The 21,930-nt window shown below is 43.5% G+C and overlaps 1 protein-coding gene and 1 long non-coding RNA gene across 5 annotated transcripts in view; one reads left to right on the forward strand and one right to left on the reverse strand.

The window, feature by feature from the left end:
- The window catches only part of PRICKLE2 (prickle planar cell polarity protein 2), a 395,296-nt gene that overhangs the window by 360,621 nt on the left and 12,745 nt on the right, over positions 1 to 21,930 (reverse strand). Inside the window, exons 1-2 of one of the 3 annotated variants that reach the window (XM_010350916.3) lie at positions 11,249 to 11,418; positions 10,395 to 10,480 (exon numbers count right to left, since the gene is read on the reverse strand). In XM_010350916.3, coding sequence (XP_010349218.1) covers positions 10,395 to 10,480; positions 11,249 to 11,290 — 128 coding nt within the window. In that variant the 5' untranslated portion in view covers positions 11,291 to 11,418. Of the gene's footprint in view, positions 1 to 10,394; positions 10,481 to 11,140; positions 11,419 to 13,558; positions 13,616 to 21,930 lie in introns of those variants that run through there. The other 2 variants (XM_010350915.3, XM_074404501.1) reach the window with 2 other exon arrangements.
- LOC141585384 (uncharacterized) lies at positions 11,175 to 21,141 on the forward strand. 2 transcript variants are annotated; one of them, XR_012518809.1, is made up of 4 exons: positions 11,175 to 11,325; positions 14,323 to 14,496; positions 16,326 to 16,442; positions 20,169 to 21,141. It is a non-coding gene; the product is annotated as an uncharacterized LOC141585384 (long non-coding RNA). The 2 variants fall into 2 exon arrangements; XR_012518810.1 differs by having other exon boundaries at positions 14,323 to 14,398.

The following is a 21,930-nucleotide window of genomic DNA, read 5'->3' on the forward strand; positions in this document are numbered from 1 at the left end:
ATCATATTCATAATTCACTTAGGCAAAGTGATTGTGAGGGGGTAGGGTCCAATTCTATCAAACTCCATTTTACACAAAGTGAGTGTATAATATGCAATATGAATCTACTATTTTATCAGAAGTCTCATTCCTTTGGAAACTAAAATCCTACATAAGGGGGCCTTCCATTCTATTTCTTCTAAGCTTAGCCCATGAGACAAGAATCATCACTCCTGTTCACCAAATGAAAAGCTTTTACTCATAGTGGGTGATACGGTTTGTCTGTGTTCCCACCCAAATCTCATCCTGAATTCCCACATGTTGTGGGAGGGATCCAGTGGCAGGTAATTGAATCATGGTGGCAGGACTTTCCTGTGCTGTTCTGTTGATAATGAGTAAGTCTCCTGAGATCTGATGGATTAAAAAGAGAAGTTTCCCTGCATATGCTCTCTTCTGTTGTCTGCTGCCATGTGAGACGTGCCTTTTATCATCTACCATGATTGTGAGTCTTCCCCAGCCACGTGGAACTGTAAGGTCATTAAACCTCTTTCTTTTGTAAATTGCCCAGTCTCTGCCAGGCACAGTGGCTCACATCTATAATCCCAGCACTTTGATAGGCTAAGGTGAGTGGATCACTTGTGTCAGGAGTTTGAGACCAGCCTGGTCAACATGGTGAAACTCATCTCTATTAAAAATACAAAAATTAGCTGGGCATGGTGGCATGCACCTGTAATCCCAGTTACTCAGGAGGCTGAGGCAGGAGAATCGCTTGAACCCAGGAAGCAGAGGCTGCAGTGAGACGAGATCATGCCACTGCACTCCAGCCTGGATGACAGAGCAAGACTCAGTCTCAAAAAATAAGAAAACAAAGGCCAGTCTCAGGTATGTCTGTATACGCAGTGTGAAAACAGAATAATACAGCAAACTGGTACCAGTAGAGTGGGACACTGCTGAAAAGATACCTGGAAAAGTAGAAGTGACTTTGGAAGTCGGTAACAGGCAAAGGTTTTAACAGTTTGAAGGAAGAGAGAAAAATGTGGGAAAATTTGGAATTTCCTAGCGACTTGATGAATGACTTCACCCAAAATGATGACAGCAATATGGACAATAAGGTCCAGGCTGAGGTGGTCTCAGATGTAAATGAGGAACTTTCTGGGAACTGGAGCAAAGGTGACCCTTGTTATGTTTTAGCAAAGAGACGCATCATTTTGCCTCTGTCCTAGAGTTACGTAAAACTTTCAACTTGAGAGAGATGATTTAAGGTATCTGACAGAAGAAATTTCCAAGCAGCAAGGCATTCAAGAGGCAACTTGGGTGCTATTAAAGGCATTCAGTTTTAAAAGGGAAACAGCATAAAAGGAAAATTTGCAGCCTGATAAAGCAATAGAAAATAAAATCCCATTTTCTAAGAGAAAGTCAAGCAGTCAGCAGAAATTTGCATAATTAACAAGGACTTGAACGTTAATCACCAGTACAAAGGGGAAAACATCTCCAGGGCATGTCAGAGACCTTTGCGGCAGCCCCTCCCATTACAGGTCTGGAGGTTTTGGAGGAAAAAATGAGTTTGTGTGCCGGGCCCAGAGTTCCTGTACTGTGTGCAGTCTAGAGACTTGGTGCCCTGAGTCCCTAGCCATGACTAAAAGAGGCTAAGGTACAGCTTGGGCTGTGGCTTCAGAGGCTGGAAGCCCTAAGCCTTGGCAGCTTCCATGTGGTATTGAGCCTGTGGGTACACAGAAGTCAAAATTGAGGTTTGGGAACCTCTGCCTAGATTTCCGAGGATGTGATGGAAAGGCCTGGATGCCCAGGCAGAAGTTTGCTGCAGGGGCAGGGCTCTTATGGAGAACCCCTGCAGGGGCAGTGCAGAAGGGAAATGTGGGGTTGGAGCCCCCACACAGAGTCCCTACTGGGGCACTGCATAGTGGAAATGCTCCAGACCCCAGAATGGTAGATCCACTGATAGCATGCACCGTGTGCCTGGAAAAGGTGCAGACACTCGATGCCAGTCTGTGCAAGCAGCCAGGGGTAGGGCTATACCCTGCAAAGCTACAAGGGCAGAGCTGTCCAAGGCCATGAGAGCCTACCTCTTGCATCAGCTTGACCCAGATGTGATACATGGAGTCAAAGGAGATCATTTAGGAGCTTTAAAGTTTTACTGCCCCCCAAGGATTTCAGACTTGCATGGGGCCTGCAGCCCCTTTGTTTTAACCAATGTCTCCCATTGGGAATGGGTGTATTTACCCAATGCCTGTACTCCCATTGTATCTAGGAAGTAACTAATTTGTTTTTGATTTTACAGGTTCACAGGCAGAAGGGACTTGCCTTGTCTCAGATGAGACTTTGGACTGTGGACTTTTGAGTTATTGTTGAAATAAGTTAAGACTATGGGGAACTGGTGGGAAGGCATGATTGCTTTTGAAACGTGAGGGCATGAGATTTGAGAGGGGCCATGGTTGGGAATGATATGGTTTGGCTGTGTCCCTACCCAAATCTCATCTTGAATTCCCATGTGTTGTGGAAGGGACCCAGTGGGAGGTAACTGAATCATGGTAGCAGATCTTTTCCATGCTGTTCTCATATTAGTGAATAACTCTCACAAGATCTAAGGGTTTAAAAAGGGACATTTCCCTGCACAATCTCTCTTGTCTGCTCCCATGTGAGATGTGACTTTCACCTTCCACCATGATTATGAGGCTTCCCCAGCCACATAGAACTGTAAGGCCACTGAATCTCTTTCTTTCATTAATTGCCTACTCTGAGGTATGTCTTTATCAGCAGCATAAAAATGGACTAATACAATGGGGAAGTAACCTCTTATCTCTTATATAACCTACATTTTCCAGGGACTTGAACCCAGATATTCTTCCTCCTCATGTACTCTATCTTCATTAAACCCTTTTGAAACCACAAACATATATCAAACCCAGGTTACAGACTATGAACAGTGAGAGGCACATTATATGCATTCCCCCAACCGCAACCTCACCAGACAAGTAACAGTATCCCATTTTTCTGATGAGAAAAATCAAGGCTCAAAAATATCAAGTCTCTTGCCCAAGGCTATTTACCTAGTAAGAGACAAAGCCAAATCTACAATTCCAACAATGTCTTCAAAGTCAGTCCCTTTAACCACTCAGATATAATCCTTTCATATAACCCCTTACAAGCTTCATAGGAGTTTAAGTGAAACTGTCTAGAAATACTCATCCCCCCCCTCCCAGATTGGTCCCCATGACCCTTCTATACACAGGCAGGTTCAATCCCTTTGATCTCAAAAAGCTCAAGATCTGGAAGTCATTCCCATTAGGGAATGCTTCCTCTCTCCACAGGGAAATCCCTCTGGGATACTTATTAACAACTGGGTTAAAGGATAACCTTTGAGTTTTTTGAACCAAGAGACCACAAAATAACAAATTTATTAGGTTCTCCCTCATCCCAACAACCTTAAACTACACAGGCATCAGGAGGAATGACAACCTTTCAACCGAATGTGGGTATTACTTTCATGGTTAAAAACAAAATTTATTTTGAACAAAAGATGACTGACATCAGTGCTCTGTGTTTTCTCAGTAGACATCAAGCACAAATTGTCACTCAGGGTGATTAAACAAGGATTAATTACCAGGTTGCTATACAAGCTGAGATGTTTCAAAGTTTCAGCCCAAAGAGCACATAAATGTACTCAAGTTTTTAAAAGAATGGGGGTGGAAATTGGCACCATCTTTTCAGAGGACAGTTTGGCAAGAGTTCTTAAAATTTGAAATGTTAACCTCCTCTCACCTAGCAAATTCCAATTATACCACAGAAACATAAAACTGAGTAAAAACACACAAGCATGTCTGTAGCATGAGAAAAGCTGTTGTTACGTGGCATTTAATTAGGAACAATGGAAAACAACCACAGTGGCCATGAAGAGAGCAATTTTGACTCACTGATAATCCAAACAATGGATTCTGAAAACTAATAAATATATTAGATGTTTTTGACTTTTATATACTGACACGGAAAGATGTCCAGAAAGTATTTCTAAGTACGAAGAAAGTAAGCTATAAAAGACAATATGTAGAATGTGTATTTTCTGTTAAAGTAATATTAATAACCTGGATGAACCTAAGGAAATAAATACCAGATAATAAACAATATACATGTTTAGCTTAGAGGTAAGCAAACTGATTCTGTATAGGGCCAGAGAGTAAACACTTTCAGTTTCGCAGGCCATAAGGGCTGTCTCAACTACTCAGCTACTGCAAAAGCAGCCTCAGATGTTACTAAATGAACAGGCATGGCTGTATTCCAATGAAACTTTATTTATGGACTCTGAAATCAAAATTTTGTATAATTTTTACATGCCACAAAATGTTATTCTTCTTTTGATTTTTTTCAACGTTTAAAAAAGTAAAAACCATTCTTAGACAGTAGGCCATACGAAACAGGTAACAAGCTAATTTTGTCCCAGAGGCTGCAGTTCGCCAACCCTGGGTCCAGAAGGTATGATTAAGAAGGGATTTCCCCTCCGTGATATGTATTTTTTATGTGTGTACATATGTGAGATATTTTAACATCTTTTAAAATAGTTATATCTATTTCCAAAAACAGATAATACAAATATATTGGCATAAATTGATATTTTCCTGGAAAGAATAACCCTGTAAGGTATTTCAACTTCCATCAGGTGTATTATTATATACCAGTGACATAAAGTGAGCCAACTTGCAACCTTCTTATCAGCTAAGTAGCTTTCCCTGCCTTGGTGTTAGGCATAACTCAATCTATGCTTCCCCCCTCCCTCCACGCACCTTTCCTTGCTTTCCCATTTCTTGGCACAACAGCGACTGAAGGAAGTGTTTTCCCTCTGCAAGCAAAATAATCAGTGGGAACCTATTTCTTAGCCAAATTACAATCCATTAACGGAAACCAGACCGGCATCACCCCAAATTGCTGCTTCAATCAACACAATCGCCCAGGCAACTAAGGAGAGATGCTTTTCAAGGCGCAGTCTTGGCTGGCACAGCAAGTGCTGCCTCTGGAGCAACTGCATCCAGGCCAAAGCATCCTGGCTGGAAAGGCAGCCGTTGTCTGGAGACAAACAGCTCTGCATAATTATAATGATCTCACAACACTCCCCCTGTATTGGGCATTCCATGTCAGTTACCCATGAAAGTGGGACTCCAGGAGGCTTGTTAGGAAAGCCCGTCTTTTAATGCTGAAGTCGAATCTACATTTATCAGCAAAGCTGAAACGTTAAAGGGATTACAAGGGGCTTAGAATCCACTGGAGGTTCATTGATCTTGTCTTGCAAGCCTCATCTCCACATGCCCTTTAGAAAATGCTTTGGTCTGTTCCCTAGTTCTTTGGTTGCCTTTGATTTTACCATGATTCTCATCTAGGTTGGAAGGGATGTTTCCCCTAGCCCTGATTCCAAAAGATTCTCAGGTTCCTTTATTCTAAATTAAGAGACGCTATGTGCATGTTCCCCTCGATAGTGATATAGATGAGGGGTCAGCAAATATTTTCTGTAGAGCTCCAGATACTAAATATTTTAGGTTTTCTGGGCCGTACAAGCTCAGCTGCAGCTACTCAAGTCTGCCGTTGTAGCACAAAATCTTGCTCATTCAGGATTTGCAAGCTCCAATCACTTCCAGTCCCTGACAGGTAACCTAAATATTTGAGCCATAGATAAGATGTAAGTAAATGTGTATGACTTTGTTCAGATAACACATTTTTCTGGGTACCAAAATCTGAATTTCATGTAATTTTCATACGTCATGAAATATATTCTTTTGATTTTTTTCCCCCCAACCATCTAAAAAGTAATTCATGAGGCATACAAAACAGGTAAAGGGCCACATTTGTCCAGTGGACTGTATTTTCACTAACGCCAACCTAGCCCTTTGCTATTCAAAGTGTGGTCCCTCAATCAGCTTCACGGCATCATCTTAAAGCTTAGTAGAAATATAAAATCTTGGGCCTCACCTGAAACCTACAGAATCAGAATCTGAATTTTGAGCAAGAGCTCTCAGTAATTTGTATGCAAGTTTGAAAAGTCCTGGCCCAGAACACAGCCTTTTGATGTCAGATAGGGACAAAATACCATTAAGCAGTTGGCTGTGTAACCACAGGCAAATTATTTAATTTCTCTAAGACTCGGTTTCCTTACTATTATAAGGCATGTAAATAACTGCCCTTACCTTCTAGGGCTATCATGAATGATAAGGTAGAAAAGATGTAAAACACTTTCCTGGCATTGTCACACTTTAAAATGGTAGCAGATAGAGCAGCTTACTTTCCTTTTGGGGAGATGAGATTGCTCCTTCAGGATTTGCAAGCTTCAGTCACCTCCAGTCCCTGACAGATCACTAAATATTTGAAGAGTTCCCTGAACTCAGCTAGATTGTTGGAGATAGTGAACTGAGGTCACACCCATCTAAGAGACAACTACTCAGCTCCTGCCGGTTACTGTCGGAAATGCAGACGAGCAGCCCTGATGTTACTTGATCTTTGGATTTTTCAACAGAAGCTGGAAACCTGGGCTTTAATGTTAGAAAAAAGCGTCCTTATTTAATATGTTGTATGGATCAAACAAAACATATCTGCAAGCTGGATTTGACTCAAGGCTTCCAGTTTGTGAGCGCTGCCTTAGAACAAGTAACAAGAGGCCGTGAATCCCAAGAAAACGAGCCAAATTTGGTTTTGGAGCCAAATTCCAGCAGCATTCTCCCTAGCCAGGTGACCTTGGGTTAAGTTACTTAACAATCCTCAGCCTCAGTTTTCTCACCAGGAAAATAATCACATCTACTTTATAGGGTTTAGTAAGGATTAAATTAAAATGTATGTAAAACACAGAAGCATGATCCTGGACAAAGCAAGCACGCGTTCTTTTGCTGATGCGGTTTTCTTATGACTGTAATTATTACTATTATTATTCATCAGTTCTTGGCATGTAGATAAGCAAATCTTCACTGTAAAAATGACTATTTTTCTCTCCCTGTTCAAACTGGTTGCAAACAAGCAAGGCCAATTAACCCCTACACAGAAAGCTATCTTGTAGCAGGGTAAGCTAAGTGCTTAGTTATTAATGATTTTGTTCTGGCTGCAGTCCATGAAGATGCCCTCATCTTCCTTAATGAAAATTCCCTCGGCAGCCCAGCCCTGCAGAGTCTCCCCTAGGCCACGCTGAGGTGATGTTTCTTCCAGGATAGGTCACCTGCAGGGAGCACCATGAAGTAGCCACCTTTGCTCCCCAGCTGCCTTACATCAGGTGGAGCAGAGAGGCCCCGCTGACCATTGCGAGACCTTTGTACTCTAAGACCCATAAATCCCTGTTTCTTGGAGGTTTTTTCTGTTTTCTTAGAAATTCTAAAAAAAAAAAAAAGCCCCACATTTGCTACCTCAAGGTGTGGGTGATAACAAAAATGGAAAGAGCGTATGATCACTCAGGATAATCCCCATAAATATGCAAGACTTCAACAGGAGCCTGGGCATCTTTCCTGACACAGAGGAAGACTCAATGTAGGAAAAGCAATTTGCCATACACAGTGCTGGATGTTTTAACTCAGTGCTTCACAATCTTTAATGCGTACAAGCAGCAGCCAGGGATCTTGTTCAAGCTCAGGTTTGGATTGAGGAGATCTGGGGCAGGGCCAGAGACTTTGCATTTTTAACAACCTCCCATGAGATGCTGATGTTGCTGGTACCTGTACCAGGTGCGAATAAGCACCATCCTCTTCCCTTGCTTCATTTAGGTCTCTGCTCAGATGTCTCTACTCAGAGAATCCTTTCCTGACTACCTCATCTAAAATGCGATGATTAGTAGAGTAAGGGCAAGAATCTTGTTTTGTTCTTTACTGTGTCACCAGAGCACCTGGCACAGAGCAAGCCCTCAAATATTTGTTCAGTAGAGACCTGCCAATTTGACAGGTGAGGAAAATGAAACTGGGGGAACCTAAGTCATTTGCTCAAGGTCACACAGACTGCCAAAGCCATTGCAAATGCCAACCCTGCCCTGTCTGGACTTCAAAGTCCCACCATGTCAGAGGGAAGCAAAGTTTGTTTACTTCCTCCCTAGAACTTTAGCGCCGTCATGCTGGGAGGCAGTAACACAATTCTATCCTGTTTTTAAGAGATGCCTGCTGTGTGGACATAGTACCGGAAGGGGACCAGGATGGAAGCAGGGGGACCAGGGTGGAAGCAGAGGGACTAATGAAGAGGACGATGCAGAGAACAAAGGCAACAAGCAATCATCTTAGGGTTCTTTGGTATTTGGGGTAAGGAGAGTTCCTTCTCCCTGGGTCAGACCAAAGCCAGCATTCAGCCTCTTTGCCAGGCCAGCCTTTTCTTCCTAGCCTGGTCCAACTCTCTCTTCCAGGGGCTCAAGCTTGCGCCAGTGAGAGGTATGTAAAGTGGATTTCAAACTGCCAAAAAGAAGACCGTGTTGTGTAACCCAGAAATAGTTATCTCCTCCAAAAGGCCACCCAAAAGTATGCCCATGGGGAAAAGGAGGGGGTAAGAGCAAGGAGCTGGTGGTGCCTTTCCCACAATAGGTGAAAGTGCCATAAAAATCCTGTTCACAGAGCCAAGGTGAAGTCTTTCTGCTGGGGGTAGGGAAATTGCTTCAGCACGAAAATCTAAGTCTGTGGAAAGGGTCTCTTTCCAAAAGAGTAGTAGAATAGTTCAATAACGGGCTAAAAATAAAATACCTGTTTTCCCTTTGCAAAATCAGCTAGATTCAAACAGCTTAAAATTCTTCATAAAGCTGTGATCATGAAGGTCTAGAGTGGCCCTGGACCCCTAGCATCCCCAGATGCACTAGTTCTATAACTCCTCCTGAGCAGCGGTTGAGGGGAAGCTAAAAATCATTAACAAAACTAGCAGATATTTATGATATACCTGGGACTGGATGAAGCATGTGTTTTCAAGATGTAATTTAATCCCCACAATCATGTTCTGCATTAAGTGTCCTTATTATGCCCACTTACCAGTAGAGAAACTGGGAACTAGGGAGAGTCAGTGACAGGTGACAGGGATCACACAGGAGAGGAGAGGAGTCAGGCTACACACCCACCCTGCACCACTGCCACACAAAGGCCCTGTTGAGAAGTTGACACAAGGGCTGCAGAGTAGGGGAGGAAAGTTGGAAATCACTTACTCTGCTGTTCATTACTCTGCCTCTCCCACCCCCATTAGAGCACAAGATGAATAAAAAGGAAGCGCTCAGTAGTTTTATCATTCTGGATTTGGTTAACAAAATCAGGCTTCTACACCTATTTTCATGTTTTCCTCCATGTTCATATTTGGGATGCTCAAGGGGCTGGCCTATACTTGGGCTACCACATCGGTACCACTGATTAATGCCTATGGTCGCCAATTACATATTTATAAGGTCGCCTGCCTTGACTCTGACACAGAAGTTATTAAATGCTCAGGAGCTGTAAGGGTTGCGTTCAGTGCCCTGAAACAAAGGCAAAGAGGCTGCCAGACCCATCTGAAGCAGGAACAAAAGCATTTAATTTCTGAAGGAGCGGGTTGGGAGTTTTCTTATAACTGGGGAAAAGTGTAGATGCACTAATGGGGGTGAGGGGATCAAAGCAGGCTTTTCTGCCTAGTATCCAGAAATAGCCCTCTTCAAAAGCAGCTTGGGTGGTAGAGAAAGGGGGAAAGATGCACTAATCCAAGAGAGAACGTGTTATGATATTGCACAACTCTCTCCTGTCACCAGTTTTTTTCTTCTTATGAAGATGCCAGGGAGGATTCATCTCTTGCTTGAAATCAGCAAACTGACAGCTTGTAAGCCTGCACCCCAACTTTTTCCAACCAGAGCCCCAGCAGACAGATGCATTGGGAGGGCACCCAGATCCCTTGTCTCCCAAACGTAATCATTCCAATCCAAGCTGGGGCTGCCTGGAAGTCAACATTCAAGGCACATTTAATAAGAAACATCTGGCCACCGAAGAGGGCTGACACGGCGCAGTCGGGCAGCGATGGATTTGTGGTTGGGACCCAGAGTTACAGGCGCTGAATTAAAAACACAATTGGAAAACACCAGCTAGTCCAGGGGATCCTACACACACAGCACTGTGGCACTTGGCAACACCGCCAGGCCCAGGGTGAATTGTTTTGGAGTGAGTTACCTAGACACATAGTGCCGGTGCTAGGGATCCACAGCTCTCACATCAGGGAAACGCAGTCTGAGCTTGGCTCTCCTGCAGCCCCCGGTGTCTGGCCACCACTTCCACCTCCAATATTTGTAGCAGATGTAGCTCCGCTCTTAAAGGAGCAGCCTTTGCATTCTTTCCATGTGACTTACAAGTGAGATTTAAGGCGGGGGGAGGGGGGAGTATATATATATATATATATATATATGTATATTACATATTGCATATTTTTTCTCGCTGTAGTGTTGTGCATTTAAGGCTTCCTACCTCCATTTATGCAAGGCGAACCCAGGGCACTGGTCACCACAGGCGTTACATGGCTGGCCTCGCTCTATCCGCCCCAGTCCGGTCAACTTCAAAACAAAAAGACAACACACGCATGTCTCCACCACGGGGCCTCCCTCCTCCACAGCCCCACTCATGTCCCAGGCAGGATGACCTGCCCCTCCCACCCCACCTTCTGTGATTTGAGTCAACTGTTCCTCTTCTGTGTAGGGGACACGGGGCGGGGCGCTGCCGGTGCCCCAGGGGTGATTTCCCTCCTGCCTGGGGAAGGGTGCGCGGACTCAGGCAGGCTGCCTCGGGCTCGGGCACCAAAGCACCGAGAAATGGCCACGGCTGGGGCTTTGTCTCCCCCAGACACCTTGGTCACGGGTTTCTAAGAAACAAAAGCAAGACCCTTCAGTTCCCTGGAGTCCGCAAGAAGCTAACCTCGCACGCCCTGGACCGGGCTGGTGCTCCCGGAAAGAGGGCAGCAGAGGACACCCCAAAAGACAGCCCCAAAGTCCAAGTCCCCTCTAGAGCTCCAAGTGGCTGGACGCTGGAGCTTTAATGCTGGGATTCCGGTCTGCCTGGAGGGAGGGGAGCTTTCCAGGGAACCCCCAGACCCTGACACTGAGGGCCAAGGTTCAGGTCACACTGTCGCCCAGCCTGGGGGTCGGAACTTAATCCCTCCCGCGCCTTGGAGCGCTCTCTTGCGCCCCGGACGCGCCCCGCCCGTGGGGCCGGCTTACCTGGGGCCACAGGTGTGCGGCCGCGGGACGCAGTGGGGCTGCGCGCGGGCGCTCACGGCCGGCTGGAGGTGCCCGGCGATCGGCCCCGCTGGAGCGGGGGACACTCACCGAGCGGCTGGAGAGTCTTTTCCGGGAGCTCCGGCTGAACATGGCCGGGCGCCTCCTGCTCTTAGAGCTGTCCGTCGGTCCGACCGCGCCGCGGCCGGGAGGGCGGGTCGCCTGGGCGGGCAGCCTCGGCGGCCGCTACCCTGGGTGTCTCCGCCTCGCAGCCCCCGGCTCGCTCCGGAGCGCACGGCTACCCCTCCTCCCTTCCCTCTGCCTTTCCCTCCCCGCCCCAGGTCCCTCCCTCTCTCCCGGCATCCCCCCGCCCTCCCGTGTTCGCCCCGCGGTCCACGAGCTCTTCCCATCCCTCCCCCGCCCAGCTGGGGCCACTTTCTCCCTTTCCCTGGCTTCCCGGCCCACTGGGCACAACCACCGGCGCTCACCTGATCCCACCCCTGCAGGCTCTTCCCTCACCCTTGTCCCCAAGCAAGGGACAGGGACCGTTTCACACCCCCCTGCCACTGTAGCTGGGGTAAGGGAGTGGAGATGGAAGGATGAGGGTTGAGTTTTTTTAAAAGTTATAATCCACATACAGTAAATTCACCCTTTTTTAGTATACAAATTCTGCCAGTTTGGCCAAATTAGTACAGACCCGAAACCACCACCACAACCAAGATATAGAATAGCCATATCACCCCCCGAAAATGGATTATTTTAAAAGATTTGTACCATCCCTAGAATCTGGCGTTCATTAGGTGTTGGGAGAGTAAGAGGCAGTGGAGGAGGAGGAGAAGGAATTACGCCCCTATCTAATTGCGCCTATCTAATTACAGTGCCTAGAATATAGTAGATGCTCATTAAGTAACTGATGAATCATTGCATTCAAGCTTTGAAGCCATTGCACCTTTAGTTTCTTTCTTCCCATTACCTTTTCCACTAATTACTAACTGGTGATCTCCCCAAATTAATTAACCTCTTTGTGCCTCTGTCTCTTTATCAACAATAATTTTTTAAATGATATAACAAGAGTCCTTATCTCACAACATCCTTGAGAGAGCTGAGTTGGGACATGTATAGTTATTAAAATAGGCACAAACTAAGGCTCATTAAAGATTAGCTGTCATGGCCTTGGCATGGCTCACACCTGGAGTCCTAACACTTTCAGAGGGTGAGGCAGGACAGCCTCTTGAGGCCAAGAGCTCCAGACCAGCTTGGGCAATCTGACAAGACCCCATCTCTATTAAAAGTAAAAAATTAGCTAGTCATGGTGGTGCACACCTGTAGTCCTAGCTATTTGGTAAGCTGAAGCAAGAAGATTGCTAGAGCTCAGGAGTTTGAAGTTACAGTAAGCTATCATGGACCCACTGCCCTCCAGCCTGGGTGTTAGAGCAAGACCCCGCCCCTTAATCTTAAAAATAAAGATTAGCTGTCAAAGAGTGAAAAAGGTAGTAAGTATGAGAAGTTCAGGCCACATGCCTGCTTATCATTATGTTTCTACTCAAATATCATCTTCCCTGAGATACGTTTCCTGGCCCCCTGTGGTAACATCTCTCGCACTGATAGGATCTTGCACACACTAATATGATGTGTAGCATTCGTTAAAGTGATCTTATTTGCTTATTTATTTGTCCTCACCCAAACCCAAGTTGTACAACAGAAAGAACATTGTCTTCTTGACCTCAGTTGCCCTATAGCCCGTAACAATGCCTGCCTCTGGTAGGTTCTCTGTAAATATTTCTTGAAAGAAGACATTCTTCTCATTGTCAAAAAAGATAATTGTCCAAACTTAGTGTTTTACAGATAAGACACTGAACTTTGATGAAGAAAAGGTGTTTGTCTGGAGTGGCACAGCAAATGAGTGGCAAGCCCAAACCACCTACACCCCAAATCCAGAAGAATAGGGTGACACAACTCAGACACATCCAGTGTATCAGTGTCAGCTGATTGTCTTCACTGCTCAGACAGTACAGTTTGGTTTGGTTTCTGGGCTGGAATTAGGGTTAGGTAAGGAAAGGCTTTACCTTGAAAGCAAAATGTATTGGGATGCTAATAAACTCAGTAACCAAAATAAACTATGTTTTTACACAATATTCTAAAGAATTAAAGTTAACACCAAACAACAACAACAACTCCATGACGAACAGAATATCATTTTAAATAAAGACAAGATTCTACCCTATACTTATATAACCCTGTCTCACTCACCTCACTGTAATCCTGGCCCTGGTAAAAATGTTCTAAAACTAAGGAACATTAAGGATAGACTTCTTTATATTGCTTTATCTATGTTACTCAACACCCACTATCGCCATTCGATGATATACTCACAGAGGGTAAACGCCCCTGGGTATAGTCAGTTCCAGGGCTGGTTCTTACCTGGCTTTCTCTGCAGGGCACCACACACTCATCTCTGTACTGCCTGTGGCCTCGAATCTGAAGGAAAAGGCCAGAAGGTTAGGGAAGTGCTCACATTTTGATTGTGGATATCACCTATTAGTATTTTAATTATGAGCATTTTTAGCAAAGATCAGTAACAAAATTAGCACAAGTTTCCAACAGATGGAGGGTGAATAGCTTGAAGAAGCGGTGCCTTATTCAAATTCCCTCAAAGGAGCGCCAAGAGCTAGGAGCAGGTGTCTTGCCTCAGGTGTGGCTGGTGGAGGGTGCAATGATAACGTCATTGGGAACATGGGTCGAGTGTTTCTGGTCTTTAACTTTCGTTGCGTGGTCAAAGAGGAGATGCCAAGAAGATGTCAGTGGACTTTAAATGTTGTATGAATAAGCCATGCGCATGTGACCCAATCCCACCCCACACACAGAGCTCCATGGGTTTCTCCTGATGCTTGCCATAAAAAGAACCCACTCCTAAACCCATTCCCCATTGCTCTATTTTCTCTGAGTTTGAACCAGTAGTCTACGGACTTATTTACACCTGCGGTTCACGTATGAGAGGTAGTATCTTCTTTATCTATTCAACAACCACTTTATCTTGTTTAGGAAGACAAAGTTTAGTAACCCAGGAAGGAAATAACATTCTTGCTGTCAGCTGCAGGTGAATAGTAGACAATTTTCTTTTGCTTTATCACTGCATTTGCTGCTCATAGACATCTTTGATGTATGTTCTTTCTTCATTTCTCAAGGCAATACAGTTACAAAAGGAACTTGAAGAGATCCTCATACACAATTGTCAACATGGGAAGACGCCTTTGCTATAACGTAAGGTGGAAAAACAAAACCCGAACAGACTGTTTGCCTGTAATTGGTCCTAAAATATGCATCAAGAAACTGGAAGGAAATACATAACACATTAAAATGTATTAATCATGAAATTATAAGTTTTTGTTTCCTTTCTCCCTCTTAAATCTCTTTCCTATAATGAACATGTGTTCTTTTAATAACCAGAAATGTAAAAGTATTTATCTAAAATTAAGAATTGTGCTCTTGTTGCCTGAGGCCTTTTTACATCAAATATGGATCAACTGCAGTGAGAAGCTCTGTGTCTCCCCCTCTCTTGACCTATATATAGGTTCCCATCTTGTGCAGCTTGGCTTTTCTATTTTTTCTTATATAAATCTGTGACTTTTAAGCGAGGCGAAGCTTCTGGCCCGCTGTTCTTACATACCTGCGGGAAACCTCAGCAATGTGTCCAAAAAGTGCTTTCTAAACTGGGGAAGAACACAGCCGCTCAGAGCAGCCTCACCCAGGTGCACACTTATTTCTGTGACCTACCAGAAACAATTCTGAATGTGGCAAAAGGGGTAAAATCTCCCTGAATAGTAGTCAACGCTTCGCAGCTCTATCAAAGCGTCCTCTGAGTCAGAAGTCTACAAATGGTAATTTTAAAAAGAGTATTTAAAGCCATGAGTGGTGGGGGAGTTGAGGATGACTAGAAACATGATTTTCTCTTAGTGGTGGGATTATAGAGGGGCTTTCCTCCTCCTTCCCAGTGAGCAGTCTTCTGTAGTCCATACGATTTCTTGTCTTGGCATGAATTAGACATGTCATCAGGAAGAACTAAATCAGGAGTTAATAGGAATAAAGAGAGTGCAGGTGGGCTATTTCACAGGATGTAAATAATCCTAAATTTACAAATACATCCTAATATGTTTAAAGCAAAAATATCTGAAAAGATACAAAGTACTACACTAAACAGCATAAATCTTTCTCTTTGAAAAGCCTTGGAAACTTTCCAGTTTCTTGGAATTTTTCAATGCCATGGGCTCAGCTTATCCTGAAAAGTAAATTAGAAAAAAAGCACAAATGTAGTTTGAGGGACACTCCCCACAGTGTTGTTTCTAAGACAAAAAGAAAAATCACATGTGATCTAAATACCTAACATTAAAGGATCCGTTAAGTAAAAATAAATAATGGTACACTCTTCCAGTGGTATTCTGCCTAGATGTTAAAAATGATGTTGGATATGAGAAAATTTGAGTGAATATTGTTCCATTTGAAAACCAGGTTACAAAATAACAATATGAATTTACAATTGCAAAAGATCTAGGGTACCTCTTATGCTTTCAAAAATACACACATATTTGGAAAAAAGAAGTCCAGCAACTATAACAAAATATGTTACTGGTTAAGATTATTTGTTTTAGGGGATTGAATTTCAAGTGATTTAATAGTTTCTCTTTTATCTAATTTTTTTAAATGAATGTGTTTTCCTTCTATTAAAAGTGAAAATATAAAATAATTACTTAACTTTTTAAAGTTCTTGAAGACTAAGAGGTATCTTTAGATGATAGAATATAGTGGGGTTTTGGTTACTTTTCTTACCTATATATTCTCAATTTCTGTAGGAAGCAAGTATTGTTTTGAATTAAGAAACACTTTGAAACTGTTAATATATATGGGTTCCAAATATTCATAATTATCTTGTAAGACAAATACTAGTTTTCTTTAGAAAGAAAACGATTATTTTACTTTCTTGTAATTTTCTAGAGTTGTTTTCCCCATGAACCCATGTCTTTTGTAATAATAATAAAAGAGGTATATTTTTGGCACAGCTCTTCTGTCACTCCCTTTAACCAGGGATTTGAGGACTTTTGAGCACTGTGCTCCCTGTTCTCCACCAATACCCCTAAACAAGCACAAATATGCGAAGCTGACTTTTTGATAATCCCTTTCACTTGTGTTCCAGTCTACTGTTTGCAGAGCACATTCAAAAGTATTATATTGGGACTCAAACCTCACAGTGAGGTCAGAAAAGGAAACGAACATTCGCTGAAGCTGTGTGACTTCCCTGACATGTATGCTGGTAAGAGAAGGAGCTTTTGGAAGGCATGAAGCCTAGGTTTGTTTTCCCAGGGTTTCATGATCCGTTCCTGCCTTTGGGGATAGCTTTCTATGAAGATACTCTCTCTTTCTCCCACACATGCAGACACACACACGCACACACACACACACACACACACACACACACACACACACACACGACTGCCCTGCTGTGCATCTGCTGGGTGCACCCAGTACCCCTTCACACAAAAATGCATTTGAAGGACCAGTATGGGTCCGAGGTAACAGCATGTTTTGGGGCAGCTGAGTGGACTTTCTCTTGCTCTTGGGGCAGCTGAGTGGACTTTCTCTTGCTCTTTCTCCCTTGACTGCATTTGTTTCCCCTTAATCCCCGACCACTCTCTCCAGCTCACTTGGCAAAGCTGCTCCTTTCCCCGAGCTCTTCTCTAGCCTTTGTATCTTGTTTTTGCATTGGCTGAGTTCATCATAGCTTCCATCAATTAAATAGAGACTATGAAAAGAGAGGAGAGGGAGTTTCCACGCACACTATTTCCCCTATTTCCCTAGTCTATCCTTGAGCATCATCGAGAAACCAAGGTTATTGGTTTGCCATACAGAGCTGATTTTTCTCCTCAATGTTAACTTAAAAATAATTTTTTTGACACACATGCGCGCTTGCACACACACACACACACACACACACACACAGAGAGAGAGAGAGAGAGAGAGAGAGAGAGAGAGAGAGACATTTAATGGCCTCTTTGTCTCACTGAGATTCAGAATTACTGAGTAGTTCCCAACCTTTCTGTGCTTATACTTTCCAATGGCAGAATTTTGGAGAGTTCAACTGAAGGGATTAGAAGACTCAAAACAAAACTAAACAGATCAGCAATAAGGACAAAGCAATTGCAATGGCAATGTAGGACTGGGTGTCCTTTTCATTTGCCCTTTAGCACTAAGCCTCTTTAGAACAATGTCTCTCAAATTTGGCTGTGTATCATGAATGACTTGGGAAACTTTAAGAGAATTCTAATGCCCAGGCCAATTAAATCAGAATCTCTGGGGAGTACAGCCCAGCCATCGGCATTCTAACAACTCCCCGTGTGATTCCAGGCTGCAGTTGTGCAGCAGAACTGTGGACTGCATGACCTTTTAGGCAAAGGCTTCCCATGGCCCTGTTCTTTGGCTGAGATTTCCACCTGCTATACTTTCTTCTTCTTACCAGAAACTGTCCAGCTTGACACCCACTGGAAGAACCTCATCGGCCCCAACAGTTTATAACATATTTCTAAAGAGGGTGGGCCTGGGTTTCTGAAGGGCTTTGTGTTTGCCATGCTCCACAAATATGGAGCCCCTACAACAGAGCTAAACTCAGCTCTGTCTTGTAAAGGAATAAAAGAATGGGTAAGGGCTAAGTGGGTGACAAAGGAGAATCACCTTATTGGCTGTGCAGACAGGGAATCAGGGGAGAGATGTGTCCAATGGGGATTGCTCAAACAAAATGTTCAGTGCCTAAGCTGGCCCCATCCCAGGGCGTAGGGAATCTTCTGTAAAACCATACTATTTTCAGATGCTTGGCATGCCTAGATCTTAGGGAATCCTGGAAGAGGGCTGAATTGTGTATTGACGTTGGCAAAGGGCCATGTCTGAGCTGGCTTCTGGTAACAAGAAGGAGGTCTACACATGGGCTTCAAGAGTGTAAAGTCAATTACAACAAATTAATTATGTTCATTGGTCAGAATGTGTTGGTCTCTACAGGGGCTCACGGCCCCTTTCTGATTCTTTCCATCTGGGAAAGTTGTCCCTTTTGTCTAGCCCAGCAGTTCTTAACCCTGGCCACACACTAGAATAATCCGGGGAGCTATTTTCTTTAATATGTCATGTCTGGCCCCATCCTAATCAATTAAATCAGTATTCCTGGGGTGGGATCAGACAATGGACAGTTTTCTTCAAGCTCTCCAGGTGAATTTAAAATCTAGTCAGGATTGAATGCCTCTATTCCATCTCTTTTCCCATGATTTCTTTACTCATCCGCCTAGATTTTCCTTCTGTATGCTCATGCTACATTATCCTCATCCTTCCTTTGTACCTGCCTTCTCACTACGCAAAGTGGACAGTATATCTCTTTTACATAGATAACAGAAGAAGGAGATAGATCAGGTCTAATTCCTTGCTTCTCAAAGGTGATGCTGGAGACCGGCAGCCATGAAATTATCTGCAAGCTAATTTGAATTGCATAATCTAGTAACTCAGGATACGCATTTAAACAATATCCCTAAGTGATATGAATGCACATTGGAGCTTGAGAAGCACTGTTCCCCATAACATATCCTTCTTAAAGAACCATCCTGCAGCCCGTCTGTGATTTACCAGAGTGGAACTCTGTGGTTCAAACCCTCAGTCTCGCCAGGTATTGGCTCTATATGAAGGCCTATTTTAAATGCTTCTATAGGCCACCATTCATTTTGACCTTGCTACAGCTCTGTGGGGCAGGCTTACTATTAATCCTAATTGGAAGAAAACAAGGCCCAGAGAAGAGCAGTGACTTGTCCAAGCTAGTGACGAATTCAGGATTTTAATATAGAGGTTCCATTTGATTCCAAAGTTGGTTCTCTTTACAGTAAAATGTACGTCAGAGTGCCTCATCCAGAAACAGGTGGGCACAGAGTAGGTGAGATAGCTGGTACAGTCCTAGCTCTTCTTGCCTTGGATTGAAACTTGCAAGACCTTTACTCTGCTTCTACCAATGAAAGAGAGACCAGTTGTCCTGCTTCAGCAGCAAGTCAATATCTCACCTTGGAAATGACTTAAAAAAAAAAAAGAGTGGTTCTCATCACCACTGAGAACTCCCCCAAGAAAGCATAGTCTGTTTGGCCTCTTGGCAGGATCATTTTAGATATGTAGTTCATTTCCTCTTCAGCAGAGAATCGGGTCTCTTGAGTATTAAAACGTATGCTTTTCTTTTGTGTTCTCTTCTTCCAAGCCGAAAATCATCCAACCAGATGACCCTTTCCCTGTCATGTATGGGACATGTACAATTTTAAATGGTTGTAAAACAACAACTGGAACTTCAGTTTAAATGGGACCAAAACTTCCTACATAGCATGCAGCTGGGGCCAGTAAGGCCAAGATGTTAAGTGCCCATGAAGTCACCTTTTTTGTCTTTTAGACAGGATAATCAATGCCATAGAGTAGGTTGAAAAGTAGATCCAAGCAGAGGCCCCTCACATTCCTTGGGCATATAAAATAGACAAGTAGTAGACTGAATTGTCATTTCTTCATAAAAGTCATTGCCAGGATTTGGGTCTGTATGAGTCAGAGCAGCCTAGCTAGTCCAATGAACAGCAAGTCTCACAGGCCTATCAAAAGACCGCTTCATGCTTTTGCTCAAATCACAGTCTGATACAAGGGAAGCGGCGATCAGGGTCGGGGCGGGGGGGGGGGTGGGGTGGGAGGAGGGGAAGAGTGAGTGAGAAGGTGGTGCTCTGCTGTGCCCAGACATTCAGGCCTATGTTTCTTCTAAGGGCTACATCTGCCATCTTCCAGACCTGAGATGTCCAATATGGCAATCATAAGTCATATGTGACCATTAACATTTAAATGAATCAAAAGTAAAATTCACTTTCTCAGTTGCATTAGCCACATTTCCAGTGCTCAATAGCCACATGTGACTAGATACTGGATACAAAAAATAGAAGATTTCTGTAATTCCAGAAAATTCTATTGGACAACTTTCTTTAAATTTCAGAGTGCTCTACTGGATTGTCTGAATCTGACCTGCAGACAAGAGAAGGTAAAGAGTCAGTGAGGAGTGGTAGACATATTTTCCCCCAGTTTCATTGGCACAAGCTTGAGACATGGCCTCCTTTACTGCAAGAGAACTGCGAAGCATCAACTAGCTTTGTGCCTGAGAAGAGGAGAAGCACAGACATGTATGAGCCCTTGGGCATCTTTGTCCCAGTGGCCTTATCAGAACTGCAATACTATCTCACACTGCATTCCTTGTATTCCTAGTAGAACTAGCCAGGCTTCTAAAGAACATAATCTTACTTTTGATTAGGCCTCAGAGATGTTAACTCTTGCTCTTGGTAAGGGTTGACTTAGATGCAGAAACTCTGACAATAGATAACTACTTCACTTGAAAGAGAAAGTCTCATATGACATTCATCTCGTCAATGGCAAACTATGAAAAAGTGATTCTGTTTTTATATTCTAAATCAGGAGTTGGCATTTTTTTCTATACAGGGTCAGACAGGAAATATTTAAGGCTTTGTGGCTCACACAGTCTTTATTGCAACAACTCAACTCTGCAATTGTAGTACAAAAGTGCCATAGATGAAGGAGCGTGACAGTGTTTCAACAAAGCTTTATTTACAAAAGCAGGTGATAGGTCCAGTTTGATCCAGCATAGTTTGCTGGCTCTTGCTCTAAGTCTTTCACCAGGTTCTCTTCACTTCCTAGCAGACTCACCCTTCTCTTCTTCCTGTCCTCTCCACAAAAGGAATTGTATAAAGAAAAATGGAAATGTTGGTGTATGTAGAGAGCCAACATTTTGCAGTGCTAAGCACTTTACTCAAGTTAATTTAATTCTCACAACCCCTTGAGTAAGATTTTTATGGTTGCCCATTTACAGATAAGGGAGCTGACAGAGAGATTATGTGATCAGGTTTAGCTCATTCAGAGGCTAAGATTCTAAGTGTGATGGTATAATTCACTATAAGAGAGCTTAAAAGACCAAGTGGGCTACTCTTGGAGAGGTTTAGGGTTGGGGCTGGGGTGGTTAATGAGCAGCTCTGGTATAACTGAGAAAATCAAGAAGAAAAGGGAAAAATATTTGAGAAACAACACTACCATGGGTTATCAATTGGGCCCCTTATAACATTCTCTGAGTATTGTAATTGTAGTTGCCATTGTAATTATTTTCATTTTGGAAGATGTGACTCTATGCAGAGATTGGACCACATGGGGCGTCAGGATTTATTTGGATTACACTAGCAAAATGCCTCTATTTTTTGCTCCCTGAATTATTGGAGGAATACAGATTATATGCAAAAAAAAAAAAAAAAAAAAAAAAAAGAGAGAGAGAAAGAAAGAAAGAAAGAAAGAAAGAAAGAAAGAAAGAAAGAAAGAAAGAATTACAATGGCACAGCAGTCCAAGAATGAAAAAGGCTAGCTCTTGAGGTAGAAAATTCTCCATCTCTACAAGTGTTCAGGTAACCACCTATTGTGATATTGAGGAAGGAATGCAGGAACCACAGGGAAGTGGGTTCCTCAAACTGGCTGAGCATCAAAAGAATCACAGCTTTCACAATCCACAGCCCCAGGCCCCTTCTATTTCTGTCACGTTGTGGAGTGCTGACCTTTTACAAAAGCTCTCCAGGGGATTCAGAGCTTTGGGAACCAATGATGCCAAGAGCTGGGCAATGTGATCTCCACTGCCGCTTCCAAACCTGACAGCATTATCCTCCACAAACCTCTCCTTTGTAAAAACATAACATCATAGCATTATT

Source organism: Saimiri boliviensis, chromosome 8, assembly GCF_048565385.1.
Source record: "Saimiri boliviensis isolate mSaiBol1 chromosome 8, mSaiBol1.pri, whole genome shotgun sequence".
In the NCBI taxonomy this organism is placed as follows: Eukaryota; Metazoa; Chordata; class Mammalia; order Primates; family Cebidae; genus Saimiri; species Saimiri boliviensis.